The 20,323-nt window shown below is 42.3% G+C and overlaps 1 protein-coding gene across 1 annotated transcript; it reads left to right on the top strand.

The window, feature by feature from the left end:
* The first annotated feature begins 267 nt into the window (after nucleotides 1–267).
* On the top strand, nucleotides 268–18,637 carry TMEM154 (transmembrane protein 154). The gene is made up of 6 exons (XM_017805966.1): nucleotides 268–439; nucleotides 8,490–8,801; nucleotides 10,545–10,572; nucleotides 11,746–11,831; nucleotides 13,170–13,230; nucleotides 17,012–18,637. The coding sequence occupies exons 1-6, from the start codon at nucleotides 310–312 to the stop codon at nucleotides 17,025–17,027; spliced, it is 633 nt and encodes a 210-aa protein (XP_017661455.1). The 5' UTR covers nucleotides 268–309; the 3' UTR covers nucleotides 17,028–18,637.
* Nucleotides 18,638–20,323: the final 1,686 nt, after the last annotated feature.

The raw sequence follows: 20,323 nt of genomic DNA, 5'->3' as shown, positions 1-20,323 counted from the left end.
GTCTGATTTGTATTTGTGTGATGTCTGTCCCTGTGGTACTGTGTGTAGATGAAGATAGAAGGTAGTAAACTCGGGTGTGAAAGGAGTGGAGGAGAGCAGGAGCTCTCTCATCTACAGAATAAAGGTGCTTCAGCCAAGTTCGTGCTTGAAGTGCAACTTCTGTTTTTTTTTCCTTCTTTTTCTTTTGCAATCATTGCTTGCTTGACAGGCCCAGACGGAATTACATCACTTCCTAAAACCCATCAAAGAGAGTCCATCTCCTGAAGAAATGCAGCTCAGATGCACCTCGGCAGGAAGCAGGAAATGTAGATGTTTCGGTGCAGCAGGGAGGCTGACGGAGCGCCCCTCAGGTGGGAGCACTGCCAGGGCAGCATGCGAAACCCCAGCTTTATCACTCTGCTCTCTGCTCTGTCGCTGGCTGGAGGATCTTTTGGAAATGGTGAGTAAAAAAAGCGCCTTTTGCCTGCCGAGGTGGGACTGCGTTTTATGCCTGCAGCGATGGGACCGAGTTGGAGGGCAACACCCTCCAAGCTAAGCACCGGGAGAAGATCTGTGGGGACTTGCTCTCTGCTACTTTTTGCTTTGTTTACCCTCTCTGCTTAAAGCTGCCTCTCTTCTTTGAAGGTTTGATTTTTTTCTTGTTAGACCTAACCCCAAACAGCAGCAACATAATCCTACAATTCCTACGTTTCCTAAATTGCAGTTGTGTAGGGAATTGGAGTTTCCATGTTGAGCCACCAGGCATTTCGCTTCTAATTTTAGTTATTTGTTGAAATTTTTAAATCCCACACCCAATACTACCAGCATTTAACAGTAAAGTTAAAGACAGAGCACTGCTTCCATTCAAAAGCTGACTGCCAATTTCCGCAGTCCCAGTGCACTGAAACTGGTTTAACAAAAGAACAGCCGGTTCCGGAGACAAATATTTTGAATTCTCAGCTGCAGAACAAAGTGTCCGGCAGCATGGATTTAGGTCCTGACCTTCTGAAGGGAAGAACCAGGAGTGAAAAAGCCACTTGCGACAAAATGCTGGGTGGTGCTGGGCTTGTAGAGGCTCTCGTTGGTTCCACTGGCATTTTGGCAGCCAGGGACTGCACATGACAGGCAGGTCTTTTAGTGAAACCTTGACAGGTGATGCTTACAAGCCTTTCAGTGTCAAACAAATCCCTGTCAAAGTGCCTCAATATGGACTTAGAAGTGTTTGCTGCCTCTCAGCCATCACTGGACTTCTTCTCTTAAGGTTTTAAAATGCATTTCTGTAATAGGTGGTTCGGTGTGGCTACTTTTCCCCTGAAAACCAGTACTATAAGCAGGGTGTAAAGCTGGGCTGCAGATTCCCCGTGTGCTGCTGAGCTGCTTGCGCTTAGGAGTCTTGCTCAGCTGTAAGAGTGAGCTAAGTGAGGTATAAAATGGTTTCATCTTCATTGTGTTACTACAACTCTGCTGCATTGCAGACACATCAGGAAAATATGCTGCAAGCATTGAACATACATAGCTCAGAACCAAAGCGGTCAGAGGAACAAAAATCCTGCCATGGGCAGAGCAAAACAGAGGTCTCAGGGAAAAGGAGGAGCACAATGCAGGAGACACAGTGTGATCAGGCTCCTGCTTCCTTAGCTCATGTGCAGGGTACTGATCAATACTATTTCATCACCACCTCCCCAGGGTGGAGGGATGCCTTAGTCCCCAGTCCCCTTAGCCTCCCTGCCCTTCTTTGCCACGGGCATTAAAGACTGCTTGAAGCACCAGGCAGATGTCAGGTGCCCCAGCCCACACCCTGCCTGCCTTCAGAGGCTTCCTATCAGTACTTCCCCTTTTAAATTCTGGTTATTTTTGGAATGGTTTCTCTTCAGGAGTGAGTCAGTCCTGTCAGAACCCTCCCCAGGCCCCATCAGCCCTGACTTTCTGGAGCCAGCCTGCAGCAGCCGGGGAAGGGGAGGAGAACACCCACCTTTGCTCCCCATACAAAGGCATCTTTTGCTTATGCAACCAGCCCCAAAATGTACTGGAGGAGTACTCTAACTGTAAGGGTGGGAGGTGGGAGGGGGAAGTTGTGAACTTGGGCCTTCGGGGGAAATTGAACTGATGGGGGAAAAGTTTTTGTAGGGCTTCGGTACCCCAGAGGCACTGGTGGGTCAAGAGCCCCTCCACTGAGGGCAGCCTCCCAGGGAGATCCTTTGCTTTCAATCCTCCTTGTTCACAGATCAACAGGGCAGGAATTGTAAGGGAACTTTACGATTTACCAGACACAGTCCTCACCTTTAAAGTGGTCTGCTGTCTAAATACCATTTACAAAATAGGCAAACAGAGTATGATTAAATCTTGCAGCATAGACAGATTAAAGCCTTTATAAATCCTATTCCCATACCATGCCAGAGCCTTGTTAGCCTTGCCACTTGGATTATGCTTTATGGATGTTTTTCTCCTGTCTATGCTACAATTACTCTAATCCAGTAGCTCTAAGCGCATTCCTGAGGTCTCAGCTCTGGGTCCTGGCCTTCTCATGACTCCATACTGAAGAAACATCAGGATTTGCACCAGTTCTCTTTCCCTGGCTTTAATGCAGCCAGAAAGCCCTACAGGTGACAGTGGCTCTCTCTGCTGTAGGTGATGGTGCTCACTGGCTCAGCCTTGCAACAGCCCTAAACACCTACCTAGGTATGTGTGCTGACCCTAGTAACAAGCATTTAGACCCTTACTATAGCTTATAGGAACAGGCTCTGACCCTACAGTCGTTTCTCAGGGTATGCCATCTCCTACTGTGTTCAGTGAAACACATGGGAAATTGCAGCATACACAGCCTGACATGGGGAGCAAGAAAATGTGTGAGAGAGAGGAACAGTAAAACCCATAAGATCACCAAGTTGAAGACCGTGTCTATTGTGCTATTGTTTTGAGCTGTCATTCAAAGAAACATTGCTATCAAAGGTCCAGATATTCAGCAGCTTGTACCATGAGCACAGGCAGCGACTCTCGCCTTGGCAGAGAAGTGCCTTTCAGGTTAAGTCCCTAAAAAGCCAAGATCTCTCAGACAGTGATAGTTTTGACCTATTTCCTCCTAGAGTAATGAACTCAAAAATAGGTTTGAACCCATTAGAGTCACCTGTTGAAATTTTCTGTAAAAGCAAAAATATAAGAAATGAGGATTTGCTACATACTGTCTTCCCAAAGTGCAGTCCTCTAAAAAGCAGATGAAAAATCCTTTCTGCCGAACACATCACTTCTTCCTACATATTTATTCCCATTCCTCCCTTTTATCCGCATACACAAACATTCACTGTGTTTTATTCAAGTGCTTCAGGGGCATTTCAGAAAATCTCTCATTTACATCAGCAAGACTCTATACTAAATTTCAGTCAGTAGCACCAGTCTCTTTTCCATCACAAGATTTTATGATAGCTGGAAAGCCTCTGGAGCTTTTGAATCTTTAATTTCAGAGTCCTCCTGAGAGCAAGGAGCACTAAAAGATTTACATCACAGTGAGGTTGCATGGGTATCACAGATGCAGCACTAGAAGGCCACGAGACTAAGTAGAAGCAACTAAATGCATACATTGGTCTGGAAAACCTTTAGTACTGGGGATGAGAAATGACACTAAGACGCGTGCCTGAATTTGCAATATCAGCAGTTCGTGCAGCACTTCAGCTGGATGAAAATACAGTGAGGAAAAGCAGTTTCCATCATCTATAAATGAGCTTAAACAGTTGTTTCCTCTTTCAGGTTATACCTAGATAACGCTTTCTAAGCACCTCGTTTTAATAGGATCTTGTCTACAGATTAGCCATCCTGAAATGCCTGTGCTCCCTCATCAGAACAGCATACGCACCCAACAGCTCGCCTGCAGGCTTTTAAGGATTCCTCTTCCAGCCAGACTGACAGGCAAGACCTGCCTCAACAGGCATCTGGGCAAGCCCTGGCCATGGCAAGGAACAGCCCTTCTTATAGCAATCTGAAATGTGGGAGAGGAACAGTGCAGGGATGAGCCAAGCAGTATGGGAGAGGATCACACAGATCATGTGGAGTGGTATGACTATACCAACAGAAGGAATGTGTGTGTAGAGCAGAGTGATATAGGATGTGGTAACTTCATACCAGCTTTATAGCCTTTTCTTGTTCTGTCATCTTCTCGTGGGTATTCCTTTCAATGCATTTTTATAGCTTATGGGACAAAAATTTTCCTTTCAAACTAGTAAGCCTGGCTATCCCAGTGACACAGCTCTTGCTTTCTTTCTACCCCATTCCTTTTTGTTCTGTAAGTAGATACTGTAGTGTAATTTGAAAAATTCCCTTCAGAGACCCCAGTCCTTGAGTCTGATGGTAAGGCGGCAGGTTCGATTTTACAACAGAACCAAATGTGCTGACTGATGGCTATTTTCCTTTGCTATTTTCCTTTGCCTTGCATCCAACTGAATTCAGAAACCTGTTTGCCTGCTTACTTAATCAGGAAGCTCATATCATCTCCTCTGAGTGCCGCAGCACAAACCTCAGAGTAAGAAATGCTGCAACAACAGAAGTGTTGTTTGTTTGACTGAGATGTGTTATTTTGGACTCCAATCTGTAAAACCACTTGGTACATTCAACTCCCTCTGTCTCCCATAAAAAGCAGGTTTGAGAGCACCTCCAAAACTCAAGCAAAGACCATCAGTGATCCGAGCATATTTTTGAAGTAGAGAATACTGAATAACACCTTATACCATGGTATCTATATAGGGACATAGCTTTTTCAAAATTTTTAAGAACTGTTAATTGAACCTTTCCTGAGATGCTGCTAGTGCTTGCTCAGACATTTTGGTCCCTTGAGGACTAGATCCTCTAATACCTCGATGGTGGAAACCTGAGGACTTCTTACTTCCAGCTCCAGCTTCTTAGCTTCCAGTCCCAGCTGTGCCCACCGCCCCATCAGGGTGGGATGCAGCTGCGTGCCAGCCCCTCTTCCTTGAAAGCATGGAAAGTGACAATACGGGCTGGTCTGAAGCTGTGGTGTGTTCCCATCCACTTCCCTCAACATGGGAAGAAGTCACCAGCATTTATGCCCCAGGCAGTTCAGACAAAAGTGAAGCTGCCGCAGTTGTTGTATGAGCACATGCTCCTTGGACAAGCTGTGCAGAGGGATGAGTATGGATGTTGGACTGCAGCCAACAGCATGAGGCTGAGCTCAGCAAGAGAAAGGGCATGGGCTTGGCAAAGTCAAGAAGATATGTACATGATCATATGTGACTTGCTGCTTGTTGCACCCCTTTGGCCTTGGTTTTCCATCCTGATATGTTATGTTATGTTATGGTCAAATTCCCATTTGCAGGGAGGCAATAGATATCTGCAAGATGAAACCCCAGCAGAGCTAACAAGCCAGTTCATGGTATGAATTACCACTGCACATCTGGCACAGAGAAAACATTTGAATAGCATCTCACAAAATCACCAGCTTTCAGATGCAATTCTGCCCTGCTCCAAACCTTGCAACACCCTACAAAACAGCCACTGGGGTCAGCTGCAACACAGCCCACTTGCTATTTTGAGCACTTCAAAGTGAAACACTGTGAAAAACAAGCAGCTCTCTTGAGGCCAGCCACGTGGGTCTCATGGGACCTGGGTAGTTGGCTGCAGCAAGCCCTGCAGCTGCACGGGAGGCCTCAGCCTGTCTCTGCCTGCCAAACTGGAGGTACAAATACTTCCATGGTGCAAGCCACCAGGCCAACCCTGGTGCAGGTTGTGCTCTCCTACTGTGTAAAAAGTGTGATGTATGGGTGGCCTGAGAGTGAGAGCAACTGCCATGTGACAGGTAGGGCATCCCTCTGGTCCGAGCTCTAGTCCTCAGAGGTGACAGGGGAGAGAGATATGTCGAGGCAGCAGGTAAAACAGGAAATAAGAGCAATATCCTTGCAAGAACATTCTGCAATTGGGTGCCCTTCTGCTGAAAGACGTATTTAATTCACTCAGAGAACAGATCTCTGTAAGAGGAAATGGTGTTCCCGGAGAGATGCTGTTTTGTCCCTGGAATTATGCAAAGTGAACAAAAGTACGTGGCAGCAAGGTCACTCCCTCTGATTTGCCATTTTCTTTGCCTAGAGACTAGAAAAGGTAATTCCATTTCACACAGAGAAAAATGATTTTAAGTCTGCTTCATAGCTCAAAAACAGAAAAAATATCAAAGATACTGGAAAAGTCTCGGAAATCAAGCACAGCATACTCTGCAGCTGAAGCTTTAGCGCTTCAGTTAATGAGGTGTGACTGTTTGCTTTGCTTTAAAGCCACACCATGCTTTAGACATTTGAAAAATCCATTTTAACCCTAAGCGTAAACGAGAAACGAAGTATGTTCTCCACACCCTTTCACATTCATACTATTTTAAGCAACAGGCTTGTCCCTCTCAATATATCAAATGTGTCAGGCAATGGGTTTCAAGGACGATGGCTAAAGGAAGAAAATGAGCAAGGTCATTGAAGAGGTTCAGTGAGGCTGTAGTGGGCCATCAGCTCTGCCAGTGGCACGGTCTATCACACCACAGTCTGTGGCACAGATATCTCTAGTGCTACCTGTCTGCTCTGCACAGCAGCAATCCAAATGGAGTCACTGCAGGCACTAGGGACTATAAACTTGGGAAAGAAAAGACAAATGGCCAAAATAATAAGGGAGAGAAGCTCTCCTTCCTGTTCTCTGCGATAGGATTAAGGACTGCTAGCAGATCACGGAAAGGGGTGGAGGAGCACACGCATAAGGGGTCATTACCTGCAAGGGAGGCAGAGATAGTGTTTTGCTCTTGATTGAAATAATAAATACAGAAGAAAGCAACAGAGAGACTATAGATAAAATGTGCTTTGTGACTAAAGAGCTATCATTTTCATTGTCCTATTGTGGTGCAGTAGTCTGGTGACCTTCACAGTACTAAACACTATATACAAGTATTAGGTATTCTTTATTAAGTATTCAAATTCTTTCCTAGTTTTTAGGAAAGAATAAAACAATCAGGTGTCTGTGTGATAAGCACAGCATAAAAATCTAGATAGAACACTGCTGTCACACTCAAATAATTTTATTCATGTGAAACTGAAATACAGTCTCATTAAATACTCATCTCTTCGAGACAAATCTGATGGGAGAGAGGAGATGCTGCAGAGTGGATTAAGCAAGAGATAGCGCTCTAATCCCAGTTTTCCTTTCTCACTTGGCGTCCCTTGGAAGGACAGCATCCCTGTCCTTCTGATTTCTCATTTGTAAAATGGAGATGATAACTGCTCATCTCTCAGGGCCATTATGAAGATTAATGTGTTTACAAAAGCATTTAAAATGCTAAGTACTTTTGGTTCCAGTCCTGTGAGATTGGAAATGCCAGCATTGAGGTGCTGAAAACCTTAAGCTCTTGCTAACTCTAGTGGAAACTATGGCTGCCCAGTACTTTACAAGAATGAGGAGAAACATGTCATTGCCAAAGTCATGAAATCCCATCCTGCTTTATTGCATAAAATGAGACCTGCACTGTGCCAGCATTGTATGTGAAAGGGCAGATAACACAAAACCCCATCATTTAATTTCATGTTAAGAAAATTATTGAAGGCTTTGCATTAGGAAGCATGCTATCGTAATATATCTAAGGACTGATTCCTGCCCATAATTTGCTATACTTGTTTTAAGCTTTACACTCTGTGACAGTCAATACAGATTCTTAATTAGCCTCAAAAAAACACTTGTTTCACTATTACCAATATAGCAAATTTTAGCCACTTGCAAAATGCATGATAAATTAAACCAAAACCAAAACTGAGGTTCAAAACCCCCAGTCTTAGCATTTATGAGGAATAATCAGCATTAATGCTTTACCATATGCTCCTTCAGCCAGCCTGTAGGATCAGACAGAGGAACAGTTAATTGCATCTGTACCCAGTAACGTCCCTGTGTTACTACCACCTCTAGCCCAGGCATAAGTGGAAGTCAGCAGCTTCTGCATCCTTCAGACTTCCTTTCACCAATTCTGTTTTTCACAGTGAGACCAACTTAAGAAATTTGAGAAAGGCACAGAAACAGGGAGATGCATGAACCAAAGGAATTAGTGAACCAGGGATAATGGTCTCCCTGAAGGGAGTACCTAACTCCTTTGGTAAGGGAGGGATGTATATGCCAAGACTGAGGAGCGAAACAGGCTAGTGTGGTTTACTGAGAAGCAAAATAATTTTATGTGTGAGCAAGGCCAGATGTCAACCTGCAGGAAAAGAAGTCTGTTTGTGCAAGGCAGCTTTGTACAGACAGACCACGCATGCTGACTTGTCCCAGTAAAAGCCAGCTGAAGAACATGGTCACAACTGGTAAGATTTTGTGATAAATTTGTGATCTAATTTTACATCTGACGCCCAAGACTTCAAATCTGTGTGTATGGGGCATCTGCTAATTTTTTAAAGACATGAAATAGAAAGTAAATACTAAAGCTGTACACTGTGACTCACTGATAATACTAATGAAACCCAGAAAACGTTAAGTTGTCCTCCTATATTTGACAGGCCCTGAAAATGATGGATCAGGAGATGGACCATCGACATTACCCACTGTTACAGTAACATCTCATCCTGCTGTGGGTTCTTCGACCGTGAATGACCATGAGACAGTACTTGTCGTGACAAGCGCTACTGAAAGCAGCTTTGAAACAGAAAGTACTTCAAGTAGTGAACCGAATGCTGTGAACGATGGGGACAGCCTAGAAGCAGCAGAACAGTCTATCTTGATATATGTTGTCCCTGTCGTGCTGCTGGTCCTGCTGATTTTATTGATCACATTTTTCGTAATACATCATAAAAGGAAAAAGTCTAAGCAAGGTAAATTTGTCTTCTTGTGCATCAAAGGAATATTTTTAGGATGTGCTCAACATTAACAAAATGTTATTTGGAGGCCCGTGATGCCACATTTAGGATGTTCTTCTCTGACTGTAGTTGCATGTTTGACAGATAGGAGAAGGATCCTCCTTGGCGGCAGTACCTGGGCACGCACCTCTACTTGGGCAGGAGCTAATTCTCCTTCTTCACACCTCCTGCTCATGCTGCACATCCATGGGAGCCGTGGCACTGAGCTCCAGCTCCTGGCAATGCTGAGAACACTTAGGGATGTAACTGTGTGGCTGCAAATGCTTATTCTCCCTTTATGCTCAATAACTTCATGCAAAGTGAAATTAATTCTTCTATTGCCTATACTGCCCACAAGGTAAAGTTGCTTGGAGCTTCAATAAAATAAGAACAATTGTTCCATTTTAAGGAACAATTTTAAGGGATCCCAATCCTATAGGATAGTGGCTGCTATGAAAACATCACAGTAAATGAGCTAGGAATCCCATGGTCAGAGTGCCCTGGGTGCTGTGGTAGGGTGAGCAGTGCTACAGGAAGGTGCCTTCATCTCTTAGCAAAGAAAGTGGTAACTTGGAGTGTCAAGCCACAGAAAACAAACTGAAGTGTCATATTAAAACCACACATCTGGTGAGTGAAGTCCTGAAATAGTTGTATCTGTGTCTCTACAGAGCCAGAGTGCAGCTGTAAGCTCCTCAGCCTGCAGGCAGTTCAACACATTCAACATGGATTTTAAGTAAATTTTTCAAGGTGTTTTTAGGTTGCGTTTGTCTTATCACTGCATCTCCCTCTAAAGAACTGAATTCACAACCAGGCATCTAGTTGCCTGCCTGTTTCTAGATGATTTGAGGTGCAGGTACACTCTTCAGAGAGATAGGAAATGTGGCACCTTTCGGGAATACAATCCTGGGTTCCCTTGCCCTGTGTCTACTGCTTGGAGCTAGGAGCTTGGAGCATCCTCAAGGCTTGGGCAGATGGCTCTGTAGTTTTTGTGTGGCCCTGCAGTCAGAAAATGCAGGAGTACTGGAACAACTGGGAGGTATCAGCACCCATTGGCAAAAATGAATTAAAAATAAGCTAATTTAAGACAGGCTTTTCAGTCACTCGATTCCTGGAGGGAAAGTTATTTATCTCTTACACCATTTTCTCCCCCATCTTTACTTTGTCTTGGGATCATAAGTAGCTTTAGATCCCTTTTGACATCTGGCTAGTTCAGCTTCATTTGCCTGACTGAGATTTAATCTGCCACGCAAGTCCAACCCCCTCTTCTCTCCATGAGTGCCTCCCAGAGTCTCCAGACAGAGCTGGATTGCCTGTGTGTAATCTGTAGAAAAATGTCCCAATGCCTCCCATAAACAGTATATTTGCAGAAGTGGTTCCTTTTCAGGATACCATTTCCCTCATGACATCTGTTTTGCTCAGGGAAGCGTGCATCTGCCCTGTCCCACCCACTGCAGCACTGACACTTGGCTTCCTCCCAGCATGGCTGAGCTAATAATGAGCTACTAGCGTGTTCAAGGTTAAAAATAATAGGTTCCTCTGAAAATTACAAACAGGATGAGATATTTTGTCTTTCATCTACAATTTAGTTTTCATGCCTTTTGAAAATGCAACCTGTTTTACCTGACACTATCCAAGGCTTGCTTGCCTTGTCTGGACCTTGTATATACAAAGAGGTATGTGTCATGCAGAACTATGAACACCAACTTTCTTCTTTTCCAGATGAGCTGGGAAGTGAAAATGTGAAAAGGTAAATTTTATGAATATCTCTCTTTTTACTTTTTTTTTTTTTAATTTTATTCTAACAGGATATTATGATTTTTGTTGCCTTCACCACCTGTTTTAATTTTACCATACACTAAACACCATTACTTTTTGCCAACAATTGCACCAGCTAACTATCTCTACAGGTGGCTAAAGTGTGACTTCAGTACCTGGCTGAAGGTGTAAGACTAGAGCAGGAGGAGATGCGGTGACTCAGGCGAGCACTGCTGCACAGGCACCCACTGCCTGCAGCCCCTGCTGCGCCTGCTCTAGGCACCTCCTGCTCCATCAGCCACCAGACACACGAGGTACCCCAGGAGCAAAGGGGATCAGTTCCCAGGCTCATCACAGGCTTTTACTGTTCAGAATAAGCTCTGTGTCTTTCTCCCCTGTTTTTCAAGTTTGTCTTCTCACTCAGAGGTGAGGCAGAAAGGCTTGCCTGGCTGCCATGGGAGCAATGCCTTAGATGCTGGAAAAACAAGCCAAAAGCTGTGTGGCTCTTTCAGGGTGATAATTTTTATTGTTACCTTTTATTGAGCTCCATTTTGCTAATCAATACTGAAAGTTCATAAATTGGATCTAGGAAGGAAAAAGGGTTTTTTGCTAAAGAGTATTTTTTCTATCTTATGACTGCAGGAATGATAAGAAAAAGGAAGCTAAGTGGAGGCATTTAAATAAATGCAGTTACTCTACTCATGACCTTTCCTTTCGAAGTCACTGCAAATGTCAGTCACAGCTATGATGAAACATTAGGCCTTTTGATTTTATCACTGGAGCAATGAGACTTTTGCCACGTGTTCCAGCAGGGCAGAGACAAACTATCTTATTTTTTAGTTTTCTATTTACAGCAGGGACAGTTTTCAAGAAGCTGCAGTGATCTTGTGCTCTGGCACACACCAGGCTGCACTGAGTCCCTCTGCGAGTTATGTCTCAGTGCCCCCCCCCCACCTCTGCCCAGGACCAGCATCTCAGCATTGCTCCCTTGCATCTGTTTGCAGCTGTTTGGTTCAAACCCATTGGGTGGGCATCTCCTCAGATGGCTTTCCACAGATAATACATGTGTCTGGAATTATGCAAGAGTCATACAAAATCACTACATTGTAAGTTGTACAAATTAACATTTTGCGTAATGCTTTTCTTCCCCCTCTCTTCTTTCAAGTCCTATTTTTGAAGAAGACACGCCCTCTGTTATGGAGATAGAAATGGAAGAGCTTGATAAATGGATGAACAGCATGAACAAAAATGGTACACGGTAACCCCTCTACTCCATTCTCCCTCTCTTGCTAGCTGACGTAGATCCCACATGTAGAAAATCAATGTAAGGTGTTTTGTATGCATGTCACTGCTTTTCCTACAACATTTTAGTTGTGATCTTGGCTCCCTCCTACTAAAATAACTGCACAAATGTCAGGGGTAGAATTTTCAAAGGAGTATTTTAGTTTGTGTGGGAGTTTATTTTTAACATGTGGTGGAATCTCATAAATATTTTCAGTTTCCAGTAGACATTTCTATTAAACACACATATAGCTGTGAGGGGTATTTATATTTTTAAATACACATTTTTAATGCTAAATATTAATTTCTATGAAGCATCTAGTCCTTTCAGTCTTCAGAATTTCTACAGTTTTGTGCTCCACATTGTGTTATTGTAGGAGAAATCCACATTTGTTTGTAGCTCAGACCACCATTTACTTAAAGCTGCTGTCAGGAACTTATGAATACATCCTTCCCCTCTCTTGCAAGTCTGTCAGCCCATGAAGCAATTAGAATTTTCAGTAACTACCAGCAGCAGCATCTTCAGCTCCCTTCTCAGTTCCCTCTAAGTATCTTGCATTTTCCCCCTCATTTTCCTCCCGACTGTAATCTCCCAGTCAAAATCCTTAAGGGCCCTGCATTCTCCTTCAAGGCTCTCCTCAAAAAATGCGGGTCTTTGGTAAGGCGTGAATTAACCGAGGCCTGATTTTGAACCCCTAACAGCTTTTCACTGGCTAGGAAATGCTGAAACACTGATATTTTTTTCATTCCTGGTCCCTTGCCTTATATCCAAATGGCTCATTTGCCTGACCTACGAGGGATGCTTTGTTTTTCAGGACATAAAACTCTTTGGAGCATTTCTTTGCGTTAGCACAGCGCTCCACGTGATGGGGTTTTGACCTTTGAGGTCTGTAAGCTCCAGTGGAAAACATGTGCTAAGTGGCAATAGTGAAAGAGACACATTAAGTGTACTACACAGGACAATAGTGTTGTAAAATATTTTTTAAAATTTTGTGGAGAGAAGGGAACAAAACCCTACCCATGGCAGTTTGTAGGGAAGCAGTCGTCAAAAATAGTTAATTTGTATAGGTGTACATAAATAACTGAAATATATGTAATAAAGAAATTCTGGCAACACTTATCAAAAGGAAGGAGGATTTAAAATGTTTAACATTTATGCTATGGGGTCTGTGCAGATAACACAGTGCAGAAGTGTATCCACAGATCTATATTTTAGAGAGACTGCATGATAAAAATTGATGCTTTTTTGAAATACATGTAGAAGAATTGCCAAGAGTAACTATGGTCTTGTTTCTTATCCTTTTTCAGCTGACTGTGAATGTTTGCCTACTGTAAGAGAAGAAGAAAAAGAATCAATTGCCAACCCAAGGTACTTTAATTCATTATATTATTTGAAGAAAAACAGTCAATGTCACTCTAAAATAATCAATTTGTGTATGTAATTACAGAGTGATTCTTTGGTCTATATAAATTTTAAAGTTTTTATATATAGGGACTTTGACTTCAACTTAAACAAAAGGCTTGACACTCTTACTTCTAAAAAGGTCTCTGCCAGTAAATTGCAACCCAAATAATCTTGCAGTTGTAAACTGGTGCAAGACAGACAACACTTGCTGATCAGACTTTAATCACAGTTTCCCAAGGTGTTAAGACAAGCATTCAGCATAGCTTCCTTGGCACTCTTCACCAGTGCAGGCACCCAGTTCCCCTCTGCCATCTGGTGCCTATAGGTCCCTGAGAACCACTGCCAGATGTTTTGGCTGGAGCTGTGACTTGCCAGACAGGGACTTGTCTGACCCCAGAGAAACCTAAAGGACCTTCCCGGTGCCCTGGTGCAGCACTCCCCCCAAGCTGGCACTAGCTCATAGTACAAGCAGAGATCCCAGAGGGATGCAAAACTGCAATCCTGACAGCTTGTAAACTTAAAATCTTCCTGGCTGGTTTCCTCAGTATTTTGGCCAGAAATCCTAAACCCCTCTCAAACTCCCATTTTCCCTAATTAAAAATTCTATTTCCAGCTGGAAAGAAGAGGCTGCACATTGCCCTTATCCGCACCCTTTTGTTGCAGCTGCATTTTGGGTAGTGGGCAAAGCAGCTCCTCTGTGCCAGGTTATGATAACAAACAAGTAACCTATCCTATGTGCCAAGAAAATCCCCGGTGCAGTGGAAGCAGTGATGCAATCAGGCAAGGCCAGGAGCAGGGACAGGTGGCAGGAAGGGGACCTGGGTCTTCTGCTTCCCATGGCACCAGATAATTCAGATGAATATGTCTCTCTGGCAGAACTGCACCTCCCACTGTGGACTCTCATAATATCCTAGTCCTCTTTCCTGAGTTTTCTTGCTCAAGAATGAAATAGCAGGGATGTTAAATCACTACCGCTGGAGAGTTTGCAACTCAGTTGCTCCAAAGCTGCAGTTTCGGGGGACCTTTTGGATGGGGCTTGTCCAGTGCAGCCATTTGTATTTAAAAGGTTTCTGCCTACACCTATTGCAAGAGAAATCATCATTGTGCTGTGAGGTTTTTGCTTTAGTTTAGTTTTGTTTAAAAAAAGACTTAGATCCTAGGTTCCAAATGCAAGCAAGCACATTAATTTTACCCTGAGCAGCTGGAAAAGATCCTGGATTTGCTAGCCATCTGTGTCTTCCCTTCCTGCCTCTAAACGGTAACTCAGAGGGGGAAAATTGTTAAGGAGAGGCAGCTGCACAGTGGTTCTCTAAAAGCAGATTTGCTGAGCATTCCACTGACTATAGCAGGGAGTATAGGACAAAGCATGCTTGAGTCATATGCTAACACCAGCAAACGTCAGTCATACTCTAAAAGGCTTTTTAGGCACACCAACCTTAGCATTAAGTTTACTTAAACAATTCATTTTCAGAAAAAAAATCATCATGACATACCAGCTTAAGCTGACATTTTAAATATCATCCTTGCTAAAGTGCTTTTGTACTGGATTTGCATTAACCCCATCAGAATGAGGTGTTTTTGCTCTTGGCTGTCAAAAGGCATCTTTAGGCTACACCTTACCTCAAGTCCTTCAACCTGTCAAACAGAGTTATTGCCACTTCAGAATAATATAGTGAGGCTTAAGCCTTGATGCAAAAAAGCAACCCTGTTCAGACAAATATGCTTCAGTCAGAGCAAAGGCACACGCGTCATTTAAGTATATTTTCTTGTGACTGGTACCTTAGAATCAGACTATAGAGAAATTGTGGAAAGGCAAAAAAATGCAAATAAAAATAGGAAATTTATCTCTAAAACATTCAGAGCTGCTCAGACAAAGGATATTAGTTGAATACAAAGTGTGAGATTATTAGATTCAATTTCAGATTCTGAAAGACTGCTTTGTTTGGGCAAAATTCTTCTCAAATTATGGTAATTTCTCTTTTAGATTTTATTGATGATATTTCAGTATGGGAAACATCTCAAGGCCTCACTGAACAGAGTTGTTTCTGTGCTTCATAAAGATGCTGGGGGGAAATTCATCAAGACCAAAATGTTTTGAACTATGAATGATTGTGATATAATTTTGAAACTATATGAGACTAACCATTTCAATAGTGACATTTTGATGTTTTCAGAATGAAAGTTGTTCCAAAACTATCTTTCAGAGTAAGTGACTTTTTAATATAAAAGTTTTTAAAAGTTTAAAGAACAGAACCCCATGGTGGTAAAATATTTCTAAGTTGAGTGTTTCCCTTAAGTCTGATCTAATTCTGCAAATTTCGTTACACATGAAATTTCAAAATATGCTTTATTTCAATGAGAAAAGGTATCTGAAGTGGTGGGATTTCTGGGTAAACAATGAAAAAAACCTGATTTCTGTTTATTCCTGCAATTGAACCCTATCAGACCAATATCTGCTGGTTTTCCTGATCAAACGCTTAGATGAATAAATAATGTTAGAAAGAGAACTACATACAGATAAATAGATGTTTTCAGCAGCTATTTTGAGCAAGGAAAGTGAAAGACTATGAAGTAAAATGAAACAAAGCTATTATAACAAAATTTGTACTCAGGAGCATCAAGGCTGCACATTTGTGCACAGGAGGCAATATATGACAGTCCAGGCTCCTTGGTAGGTGGAGGTCACCTACTTTGCATGTAAGCTAAGTTACAAATATATGTATACGTTTTCAAAAATTATATACATTTTTCAAAATATATATTTGAAATAATATGTCTCGGCTTTGAAACCTAGTGCTAAAATCCTGATTGTGCCTGAGCACAGAAACATCCCCAGCCTCCTTGGGGCCAGGGCTCCCATCCTGTCCATGCAGGAGGGAGCAGGCAGTGGAAGCAGGGCCAGCAGGCAAGGGCTGATTCTCCTGTGGTGCACAAGAGGGTACAAAACCAATCTCTACTCCAGGGACCTTTACTCCCCCCAGCAAAATTAGCACAGCCTGTCCCTGTCACAGCATGGGTTTCTGTAGGATGTGGAGTACAACAATCCCCTTACGCTTTATCACACCTCCTGAGAGATTTGGTTTGCCTTGGGTGCTGCTGGGCACCCTCCTAGTCTTTCTGTCTCAAAAGGGTGAGTCTTTCTTATGGAGAGATGTTCTGGGTGGGTAATAAGTTAGTACAGAAAGAAGTACTGCCTTCCCAGGATGTGCCTCAGTTTGACAAGGGACTTAAAAAAACATGTAAAATATTATGAGTGCCTCTTTAACTTCAAAAGTGGTTTAAAACCCTGCTGTTAATGCTGACTGAAATCCAGTCAGCCGATAAAAGATGTCTCATTTTTAATGTTGGCATGAACATAATTAAGAACATTATTAAGAAAGAGCTAGGGAACAAACTAGCTGGGCAGAAACCAGTGGGACAAAGAGAAAATGCACCTGTTACAAGGTCAGATGTAATACAAAAATTCTATTTATAGAAAGTTATCCTCACCTGTGGAAAGAGGCCTCGGAGCAGGAGACAGGCTGTGCTGGGCAGCCACTAACCATCAGAGAAATCAGAGCAGCCCTTACTGCCAGCATCCAACACTGCAGATGGAGTCTGTTCATCTGTTGCATGACTGACAGATTTATTTTCTGGGAACACCTTCACGTGGACTCCAGAGATACTTTTTCATATTATTTCCTGCTGAGACAACTAACCCAACAGCATGACACCGGTGTGTTTTTTCTTTCCTGTGTGTTCACAGTGATGGTGAATCATGAAGTCAGAACAGCAAAGAACTGGATAAAGGGAAGCAGCACACAAGCTAACCATCCCCCAGATATTGGAAGAACTGGATTTAAATATGTCATTGTCATGGGATTTAAATATAATTCACCTCAAAAGGCCAGACAAGCAAATGCTTTGGTTGTGTCCTGCTATATATGGTCTTCAGAAAGGAAACAGGAAGGAAAAAGAAGAAAAGAAAAAGAGAAAAGCACAGTAGCAAGATTAGAGACTGATTTAAATTCTTTCTGCAATTACATTCCTCACAAATCAAGAGAAACCTCTTCCCTCCCCCCCAAGTTCTCAAAATAGTTCATGATTCTATCTCATTCTGCAGTTTTGTATTGTGCAGCACTTAAAACCACTTCTGTTCAAAGTTCGGCGGGTTTCTTTGTTTTGTTTTTTGAGGGTGTTTGTTTCCATGTCCATAATTCTGGACAGCCCTGGCTTTGTGGGTGTGAAGCTCATGCCTATGCAATGCTTATTTTTCAATTTGCTTTTTCTGAATGGTGCACTGATTTGCACAGAGCATCTGCTGGGGAGGTACCAGGCTAGGACTGACAGACCACCTCTGAGGACAGAGAGAGAGCAGCTGAGAAGCCTCTCAAAGGAATAGCCAGAAGTGACTGCAGCCCGGCAAGGGCATGGACTCTGTCTGTAGTGTGTTTTTTGGTTTTCAAATTAAAGGCTTCGGAGAAGTGAAAACTATTATTTTGAGATTGCCTTTCAGTTCATTATCTCCATAGATGAGGGCCCGGGGCTAGCTCTCTCCATGTAAGTCTCCTCCCTGCCGAGGGCTGTTCTCTAACCACCTACTTCAGGAATATTCAACTTGAAAACATTTTTTTTTTTTAAATAAGTGAGCTTGAAAAATTGAACAGTTCAGTACTCACACCAAACACAGGTTTAGATGAGTATGTGTTATGGGTGACTACTTCGTCAAGGTTTTCAGATGCAGTACGTTTTCTGCTGCTTCTGTTGTTGAATATTGAGCTTGCAATATTTGAAAGACATGGACTTCTAAGTGTGCCTGGTCACCTTTAATTACACTGAAAAAAAATCAGACTCCTGGGATACCTCAGGGTGGGAATATAAATGTTACAACTGTGTCCATTGATTTTCTATAGCAAGTCTCTTAGAATGTAGTTTAAAAATGTAACACACATAAAAGCAGATCCATGTCCGTGCAAAGCTTCCTTTGCCTTATTTAAAAAAGCAAATTCACATCCTACCATATCTTATATCCTACCCTATCATATTCTACCTATCCTCATCTTCTATTTAAATATAGAGTGCCTTCCCACTCAATATATGTTTAATATGATCAGTTTTAGTTTGCCTGCAAATAACTCACTAATAAGTTATCATGCATATCTTGGTTAAAGAGAGAAAACAAATGCCCCAAGCCTCTGGGATGGCTTCTAAGTGTCACTCACAGCTGACAAATACAGAGGATGGTTCACCTTTGTGAATAATAAAGGATGTGTCACAATATAGAAGGAAAGAATGTTTACAGCTAACAACATTCATTCATTATTGAATATGACTTGATCAGTAATTTCCTCAAAGAATAAAAGACTTCACTTCATCATTGTCCAAAACTATTTATTACAAATCTTGGATTTAATTGATGAGTAATGGTAAATAGATTTTTCCTGCTTGGATGGTTTTTAACTTTGAAAAAAGTGTTTTAATTTCAGTCAACTTTTTTCTTTTACAAACATTTCCACTATTTCCTGACAGCAAACCCATTCTGTAGAATATTGGTTTAAAATAATGCAGGGAGAAAAAAAGTGGAAGATTGAAATTCAGAAAATTTTAAAAAACAGTAGTAGATATTTTTCAGTAGCAGTTTTGTTAGCAACTTCTTTCCAACAGAAAAATATGTTATGCTCAGCCTTCCTACAGTCTGCAAAGCAGTAACCTGAGGATGCCCAAAACAGAGAACATTTCTTTAATGGTACAAGATAAAAAGATGTATTTTGGGACCATTGCCAGCTGCGTGGTTGGAGGGCAGTCAGTGGGGTGGCAGTCAGTGGGGACCCAGCAGTTCTCCAGTGTCCACCTGTGACTCTCACCCTACCTTGCTCCAGCCCACACAGCCCCATGTCCAACATCCACCACCTTCTCCCTGAAGAGAGCTGATGCACAGCTGGGACAAAAAGGAGTCTTTGCTTTTGTATTTTATTTTTTTTGCTTTTGAAAATTAACCGACCCCCAAAGGTGACATTGTTTGGTATAACTCAGTTCTGACACGATGATGATCCATCATCCTGTCCTAGCCACACATCAATGACAGCACAGTGCACTATCTCACTCTGTTATGGCATTTGATAAGAGCCTGTGTTGTGCATGTTGATGGTTTGGGATTAATGTTAATTCTAGGTGGTCCTTCTGCCAGATAAAATGCTGCACAGTTCCAAGTCAGTTTCTCAGAGATTTAGTTTCACTTATATATTTTATTTTTTAAGTTTACCTTGAGTGAATTATATTCTGTAAACTCATGCCAATAAGCATTAATTCTTATTCTGGTGTTCATGATTAATCAATCTCTATATCAAACTTTAAAATAAATTTTGCCCAGAACTTATGTCTCAGTTAGAGCTTTATGATTATCCAGGGTATGTCATTTACCCTCTCTAAAATCTGACATGCTAGGGAATTTATTTTCTTCTTCAGGTACTTTCTAGGCATTTAAAAAATACAAAACAATGCTTTGGGCAGTTTCTTGGCCAAGTAGTTTGCATTTCAGTATAGTTATGGATAATGTTAACAGATTGCCGCCATACCAGACAAATATAATTTTTAGTATTTCTATTTTCCCTAAATGTTTTTACATCATTGTTCTTCTTCCCCAGCCTTTAACTATGGAGGGGGTCATTCATTCATCTGATACCTCAGCCTGGCTCTGCACTGCCCTGTTTCACCCCACCGGTCTCTTTCTTTGATCGTCGTTTTCACACTGACTTCTGCATTTGCCACGGCCATTGCCCAGCACCCACTCGCTCCGGTTACTTTCTGCGGACAATGGGTTCATGGGCTCAGCTTCAGCCCGGGTGCTACCTTGGCCCCTCTCTTCCCTGACCCCATTCGGTATTTCTCTCTTCTGCTTGCCTGTGAGCCCCTTGCACTCCTGTTTGTTTTACGCTTGTCATCAGTTCCTGGTCATCTCCTTTTGCACCGTTTTGTCCCAGTATTTTAATCTTGTAGGTGAACTGAATTGCAGGGGATTTAGATAACTTCTCTCCTACATTAGTAAACCAAAACATTCTAATATTCCAGTTCATGAATA

The sequence above is a fragment of the Lepidothrix coronata genome, unplaced genomic scaffold, assembly GCF_001604755.1.
Source record: "Lepidothrix coronata isolate B3197 unplaced genomic scaffold, Lepidothrix_coronata-1.0 Scaffold13, whole genome shotgun sequence".
Taxonomy (NCBI): Eukaryota; Metazoa; Chordata; class Aves; order Passeriformes; family Pipridae; genus Lepidothrix; species Lepidothrix coronata.
Note: the sequence above shows the minus strand (reverse complement) of the source record. Positions and strands in the feature narration are given on the sequence as shown.